The following is an 8,456-nucleotide window of genomic DNA, read 5'->3' on the forward strand; positions in this document are numbered from 1 at the left end:
AAAAAAAATTCATATTAATGTTGCTTGGGTTCTTGCTAGAGCTTAGGGCTGGATTCGGAGCCATCTCTGAGATCCAGGCGCACAGATAGTTAAAAGGCCTGAGCACCATGGAGAGCCAAGCATATCAAAGAAGAAAGAGCCAGCAGCCCTTGAGTGGGAACTCGCTCATTGTTCTATCCCACCCCGCAGGCATTTTATTCCTCTCTGTGCTGTCAGCCTGCTCAGAGTTCCCCCCCTCTTGGTGACACATACATGCTTTCAACCATGTCGTTGCCAGTTCACACCAGCAATTTTCCTCCCTGATCCTTCTTTGTTGCCTTTCCATGCTCGTGTAATTTTGGAGTTCTTGTTATTTTTTTGTCTCTAATGATGTTTTGAACATCTCTGAGGCCTCTGAATTTAGTGTCAGCCATTTGTGAGAGGAACAGCAGCGGAGGAGTCCCAGAATGGTTATTTGGTTCTCAAAAATGCTGTTAAGTCTTACTGGGGACACAGCCTTTCTACTTTGCACTGTGATCATTGTAACTTTATCTTTATAGCCTCCTTGAAAGAGAGTAGGGGAGAGCAGCAATCCTCTGTAATTTTCTTTGATTTTCCTCTTAGGCAGTATTCTTGTAGTAAAATAAAGAAAATTCATAATATTTATTGCTACAATTGCAAGTATTTTCTTAGCCTTTGGCCAAAACAAAACATACACAGACAAAACAATCCAGTCCTGCAGCAGTGCCTGACCCTTCCCCCAAAGATGTACTTTCTGTAAGAAAGAAACTCCATGTGAACTTGGAGGCAGGAGAGCCTTGCTCAGAGTAGTGTGTTTGGTAATTTAATATGTTGTTTTGCTTGGCAAAATTCTCTATCTGTGTGATCAGGATTTTTTTCTTTACCCTTAATATATGGAAATAGATTAGCCCTGGGAGAATGATAGGACAGTTTAGCAAAATATACCGTACCTGGGCTGTTTCCATGAAAAGCAGGAGGTAAAAATAGGCAGCAGTCTGAAAATGCTGCAAGGCTGCTGGCACAGACAACCAGGGAGTGTGTTCCCAGCTCAAGGATGTGGGATTTCCAGAGATTTGATGAATAAGTCTGGCCACAGGATGCCAGTGTTGAGCCACTTTTTGTGTGATAGCATTTCCATGACTAAAAGAAAGCAAGTTCTTAAGGGGATAGTCAGATATGTGGAAGCTTTCTCTTGCCATCTCTAACAGAGAACTTAATTCTTCTGGTTGTTCGGTTATGTTATTTACTTATTTCCGGCTACGTGAGCATCTCAAGAAAGAAAAGAGAGCAGGTCCTCCCTGATGTGTGGGGGAATACAGAGGTAGCTAGATTCGGGAACTGGGGCCAGGGCTTGCAGCAGCCACCGAACTTGGCAGTCTCTGTTTATCAGTTCAACTCAGTCACCGCTGAGAGCAAGAGCAATAACTGTAGAGGGTCCCTCTTGTTTGGGTACAGATCGGGAGGCAGCCTGATTTAAACAAAATCTTTGATTGTAAAAACCACTCTGGCCAACAACAGAATGACTGTAATCCATCTTTGTGAACAGCAAGTTCGCACCTTTAGAGCCCTGAAAGCATATGTTACCCACAAGATAACTTCATTTGGGGCATGTCTCTGAAAGCTAGTTAATGCATTGGCATACTTTTCACGAGGATTAGAGAACAACAGTTTCAATTAATTAAGCGTGCCTGCATTTCTTAGGGGTTCGGAAGATGTTCTGATAAATAGATGTCAAGCATATGAAAGAGTTTAAAACCCTGTTTAGGAGAATATACTAATATTCCGAACATAAAGTTGCTTTGCACAGCTTCACAAATCCACTCGGTCTTGGCTGTTGCTCCCCTGCAGAAGCCAGGTGTGCTGGTGTGAATGAGATTTTGCAAAGTCAATTGTTCTGGTGTACTTCAAGGATAACAAGGGAACATGAAAAGAAAAGCTGCAAGTACTGTGGTGCTGTTAGGTCCTGTAAGATGTAATTACTGAAAACTCCAAAGGTAGGCCATTAGCTCACCTTTATTTAAAGATTTATAACTGTAAAGCCACAAACTCTATTGTGAGCATAGACGAGCATGTGTGGCACTCCAAAGTTGCATCTTCTGTAGCACTGTTAGAACTTTCCTTGACTCTGTTGAGCACCTATGTCTGCCCCCAATGTTGTAGGATAGTATAGAAGGAAACATTGGAGCACCCATGTTTACCTACAGCCGAAGTCAAAAGCCAATTACATTCCATCATGTTAAGTTCTGGCATCAGGGGCCAGGGGAGAATGTCAACAGGGCTGGTTGAACTTGGGGGAAGAGAAAGGACTGTGTGGGCAGAACCAGAAGAGAGACACTTTGGACATCTGTGTTGCTGTGCTAGCACAGAATCCAGATTGAGCCTTCAGGAAGGGGAAACCACACAGAGCAGAGACATCCCATTTGCTTCCACATGTTTGTAATGGATGTAGGGCTCTCACATGGGTAAACAAGATGTTTACAAAGGCAAAGTGCTGGGCTCCATAGTGTGGGAAAGCACCTTAGGAGAAGGCTTCCATGTCTGCTGTGCAGGACAGAGGCTGGGTGAGAAGGCACTTCTGTGGAGATTAGCTCAGAGGCTGCAGAGCAGTTCAGGGAGGACTTGTCCCTTTAACCCCACTGTTGCCTTGGAGATCTCTTGGTTGTCTTTCCTTTTTTTTTTTTTTTTTAACTTACTATCAGATAACTTAGTTCCTTGAGCGCCTACAAAAGCCACATTTCCCACACCATTGATAGATACTTAATTTTCCACGAACACCTACCTTTACAGAATAATTTTCCCATTTACCTTACTGAAAATGGGTTTAATTGTTGTCTCAAGGTAGAGTGGACTGTTACAAAATACAGTTTAAAAAATACATACGGTTTATCATTTGGCAGTATTGTATGAGACCCTTTACAAAATTAATGTACCCAATGTCACCCACACTTTCAAGCTTCATTACTCCTGTCAGCCTTATTTGGTGCAGGAGATAATAAAGATGCCAACAGCAAAGGCTGGTTATGGGGATGCCTTGGGGATGCTATGCCAGGTACAGAGACTGGCATGGAGCAAGTGCTCAACAAAAACCATCCCGACCCACTGCAGTGTAAATCCTACAATCTGTGTCTGTTTTGTTCTTGATTGTAGCCCCAGTAGCTTGCTCAGTTTCTAAAGCGTGCTAAACACTGATTAAATATGTTCATTAGTGTTTATAAATAAATGAATACTTGAAGAGTTAAAAAATGATTTTATTAGTTATTTATGTTGTTGCTGTGACAAAATATTTTACAAGAAGCAAATCAAGGGAGGAAGGGTTTATTTTGGCTGGCTGATGTTTTGAGGGAATACAGTCCATCATAACATGAAGTGCATGACAATAGCAGCTTCATGAGCGGTTTATCACGATATCTGCAGTGAGGAGGCAGAGACTCAGTAGGAAGTGGGGCCAGGTTGTGCAATCTCAAGGCCTACTCCTATTAACCTATTTCTTCCAGTGAAGCTCCACCTCCTAAAGGTTCCAAAATCTGCCTAATCATCAAGTGATCAAATACATGACCCTAGGGGAAGCATCTAGCATTCAAACCACAATGATCAGACAGCAAAGGATGCACATAGCTTTAGTGTAAAGATTGTTTTCAAGGGCCTGTTAGAGTAACAGTCATCAGTGAAGAGAAATGCAGAGGCTGAAAGAGAGATGATTTGAGTCTGAAAACTTTAAGGGGTTGGATCCTAGGGTGCTGCAGGATTGGTAGAAATTGGAAGACTTTCTGTAGGGATTCATGACAAAGAGCAATTAGGACTGTCCCTAAAACCAGAGTTGCAGGGTTCTCGGACTGTTGAGATAAGTTATCAAGTGTCTGTTCGAGTTATCTCTTTCTAGGTCTTGCCTTCAGCTTCCAATTTAGTAGCTTAAGGATTGAACGTGAAAAAATGCATTTGTAATAACGGAGCATGCTAATGTTCTAGGGACCAGCTCTTGATGACCACTGACTCAGTCCAAGTGTTTCATTCTACCTACGAGGCAAACAAGGTCTTGATAACTAAGGCTATTTTTCTCACTAGTACTGCACATTAGATATGAGAAATAAACACTTTTCTCCTGACTCTTTTGAGGAATGCTGGTTGTGATCTCCCAAATGCAAAGTCAACAAACCCATTTTGAGCTAAATACAAAGCATATTTTTAAACATATATTTATATCTTGGTCCTACTCTCTCAAAGTATTTCCAACCTCCTGGTTCAGGAATAAATGTTCTTATTTGAATACAAAACATTACCGTATTCTTACTGAGAAGCTATCATGGGAAGTTGCAGAAATGGCAAGTAAATTAATTGAGCATGATAGGATTCTAATGAAATAAATTACTCTTGAAAGAGTGCTACAAAATTGGTAGCTGTGTGGTTTCAATATTCAACCCCAAATAATTCATATTTTGCTATTTTAATGCAATTCTGATTTCTATGCATTTTAATTTCTCATTTCTTTGTAGACAAAATAACAAGAACATTACAGATAATACTAGAAGTTGTACCAGAAGACTAATAAATTATGAATATAATTCATCGAAATCTTGGCTATAGGCCCAAGGACAGAGATGGATCTTACTTCAAGGAAACAACTTGGTGATGGACTGAAAGAATCAGTTATTTCTGTTCATATTCTTTGGTGTATTCAAACCAGTTTCTCAGAAACTTAGTTATAACTCCATGTACTTGTAGAAAGCTAATATGTAAATTATTCCATGAGTTCACACTGTTCTTGAGTTTGATGCCTTCCTGTCAGGCCAGGGAAAAGACTTCTTTACAATATTTCTTATCATGACTGAGAAAGTTTAAATTGAAGAACAAGATGTTTTCTGTATATTTGGGTTTTGTAAACATACTTTTACCTACTGTATATGTCTATACTATGAAAAATGTTTTCTATTTTTATGAAAAAAAATCATAGTGCGGCAAAAAGGATAGGAAAAATATTTTACATTGACATTGTATTGCTTTCTCTTGGAAACCAACTTGGATATCACTCATCATTCAATGGATTATACCCAGAGCATTGGAACAAAAGCTGGATGTGTGTGTGTGTGTGTGTGTGTGTGTGTGTGTGTCTGTGTCTCTCTATGTGTCTCTCTCTGTGTCTCTCTATATGTCCCTCTGTGTATATGTGCCTGTGTGCATGTGTATATATATGTGTGTGTATTGCTGGGGCTTGAACCCAGTCCTTTGCACAAACTAGGCAAGCAGTCTACCACTGAGGTACATCCATACCTAGGTCCTAATTTTCCTGAACACATAAAGAAGGCTTGCTAGAGTTATTGTTTATGAGGCAACCCAAGGACTTATGTTTGAGTGAAAATCCTTAACAATTTATAATGTTAAATATGTTTTTCATTCACTGTCAGAAGCTTCTGTGTTCAGTGTGTCGTTTTGTTTTCATAGTATTCATTTGGTTGGGAAAATGAGTACAGCTTGGTATGACATCCACTTATGAACCACCTCTGTAGTAATTTACTGCTTCACGAATAAACTTGCTTAAATCTTCACATGACGATATAAATATGGGAAAAATTGCCAATAAGAAATCCCCAAATATTAAGCTTACCTCTATAACTATGTGTATGTGCATTGTTAGTAACTCTGATCACTCTTCTTTTTCTCTAAGGTTGTTTTTACATGGTAATGATCTTTGATAGTTTGTGTCTTTCCTTTACAGTCTGGTTAAAATATGGTTCCAGGTGAACTATTTGGATCAATTAGGAAAGGACACAGATTGACATAAAAACTGTGGAAGAAACGGTATTGATAAATAAGATTTACAGCAGATTTAAAAATTTTTTCTACTTCTGAATTTAAGCTCCTTCCATCACTTTCTCACCTTAGATATCATTCAACTTGCAAAGGAGCTAACTAAGAATAATGTATTGGAAGGGGAGTCTGTCGGCTGTGTGCTCACATGGGTGTTGTTATGCCGGTGCTAGAGAACACTATGGAATTTTCAAACGAGATTAATATAATGGTGAAAATTGTTGACATTTGTTTGTACCATCCAAGGATGAATTGCTCAGCACGACCACAGTAAATTTCATCTCCTAATTTTTTTTCATTCAAAAATAAGAAAATTTCAAAAATTATGCTAATTAAAGTCATTAAATGTTCATAGATAATTGCCCAAAATAGAAATGATAATTTTTAATTTTGAGCAATTCACCAATTTCAATTATTTTGTTTTCAGTAACATGTAGTATGTACCCATGGTTGAGTGTTGTTTTTTATCAAACCTAGTGTTTAGTTTTCTAAGTAAATTTGTAACAATCTGGGGGGGGGGCTTTTTTTTACTGACATAGGCTTTTCAAAATGTTATTTGTAGTCTCTAGTCCCAATATACACTGTTCATTTTGTTCATATTTTTCACTAATATATATTGTTAGAGGTGATGTTTCTATTACTGTCTAGACTCATAAGATCCAAAAGAGCAGGTTCTTCTTGAACTATTTCTTATAAAAGATGGAATAACTCATCCTGGAAAGGATCTGCAGCTCTTGGTTCTCCCTGAGGCTAATGTCCTCCTTCCACCATGGCAGATTGAGCTCAATCTTCAGTGTTAAAGCATCTTTAAATGCATCATTGTGCAGGCTAGCAAGAATGCACTTCATTCTTCTCCCTCTCCTTTCAAAAGGGTTTTTTATATTGTTAAATTTGTAATGCCATTATAATGCCACTTTAACCAAGCAAACACCTCAGCCAGTGTCTCTTTTCAAAAGCTGTTGATTGAGTTGTCCTTCTGCTTATTTTGAGGGTATACCATAAGAAGACTCAGAGTAATTCATAGTTATAGTTTTTATTTAAAATGATAGTGTGCAAGGCTTATTCTTGCCGAGAAACTATCCTGTACATTTGTATATGTGTGTCTTTATATGAAATAACCCTTTTCTCATATCTTAGATTGATATACATATGCATGAATGGAAGACATGTGAAACATCGTACCAGTGTATTTGAATGTTACATCAACCTATAAGTTAATTACTATAACACACAAATTCAGTCAAAACAGTTTAAGAGAAATAATATTCTACTTTCAAATATTCTTTGCTTAATACCTAAAACCTCAAATATATGATTGTGACTTTTAAAGGTCTTGTAAAGGCTTCCAAAGCTTAAGTACAATTTGATTCTCCTTATACAATTCTGAATATTTGTAGAAAAAAAATTTTTTCTTGAAGTGCTATTTTGACCCTGTTTCAGAAGCATTAGGTTCCCCCTTTGATTTAAAATGACTTATAAATGGTAGATTTGGGTAGCTGGAGGTAGAACCTGTCTTCTTTCTTTAGGAGATTAAAGATTTCTCCTAGAAAAGATGGCCGGCTCCAGATAGGAGACCGAGAGTGAGGCTGCAGCCTGAGCACTCATACTGGAAATCCCCAACCTTGTAGGCATGGAGCCGCATAGCTGACTAGGTTTCATTAGATGGGTTGCAGTTTATCTAATAGCAAAGTATGTACCAGGAAGAAATAGATTTCCAGATTACTTTATGTTCTGGGTTAAATTATTTCCTCAATGGTCATTTGATATATTAACAGATGGTTAACATGAGTACAATTACATAACAGAAGTGTTCATGAGCAGTCTTATTTTATCTTAATTTGGAAATGAATGAAATGCTAAGAAAGGGAACAACTTTGACTTTTGTTAATGTTGATCTCTTGTAATTGAGGTGTGAACTGTGAAAAGATATCCAACTGAAGGTCAGAGTATCAGGAATGAAGGGAGCGTGTGATTAGAAGTTAAGCAATAAAATCAGAAAAGCATTAACAGTTATCTGTTGTACATATGTGACTATCCTGAGAAGATAATGAAGCTCAAGCTTTGGTGCCTCCACCTTAAGCAAGCTCCTTCCAAGATCCTGTAACTAACTCTGGGTAGAAATTTTGTATTTTATGAAGAAGACCAGGAAAATTGCATACACTTCTGGCTCTACAATAGCCACAACTTCCTTTGTGAATAAGATAAAAATAACTCCCATTATTTTCTCCGTTAAAAATAAACACAGAGTTGTAGAATATGTATTTTAAATATTTAAGTGATCCATTAACTGTAGTGCATATATTAATATTGGTGGCTTCTTAATAAGATCTGTCACATAGAGGACAATACTTTCAATTTGTTTTCAATTGTGTCACATTTTAAATGACAGAAAAGCAATGAATAGGGTTTTATTTGTAACTTGTTTTGGAGAGAAATATATTTGAGATTCAAATGAAAATGAGGAAACTTAGTTTTATATACTTTGCTTTATACATGCAGTGTGTTGGTGCTGCTACTGTTTACAGAGTTACATTTTATTTTCCTAACCATCCAGTCAGGAACTAAACCATGGCATTGTGTAACTGGCAAGAAGCTCATAGTGGACACAAATAAGGGTAGATAATGAGTCATTTGCATAGCCTGTTTACATTATA

General features: G+C 37.9%; 1 protein-coding gene across 1 annotated transcript in view; it reads left to right on the top strand.

Moving 5' to 3' along the window:
* Slc7a11 (solute carrier family 7 member 11) overlaps positions 1-7,138 on the top strand; it is a 74,954-nt gene extending 67,816 nt beyond the window's left edge. The window contains 1 exon segment of the mRNA XM_008837821.2: positions 4,491-7,138. Within this exon segment, the coding sequence (XP_008836043.1) occupies positions 4,491-4,543 (53 nt within the window). The 3' untranslated portion in view covers positions 4,544-7,138.
* The last annotated feature ends 1,318 nt before the right edge of the window (positions 7,139-8,456 follow it).

The sequence above is a fragment of the Nannospalax galili genome, unplaced genomic scaffold (assembly GCF_000622305.1).
Source record: "Nannospalax galili isolate Female #2095 unplaced genomic scaffold, S.galili_v1.0 scaffold96, whole genome shotgun sequence".
Taxonomy (NCBI): Eukaryota; Metazoa; Chordata; class Mammalia; order Rodentia; family Spalacidae; genus Nannospalax; species Nannospalax galili.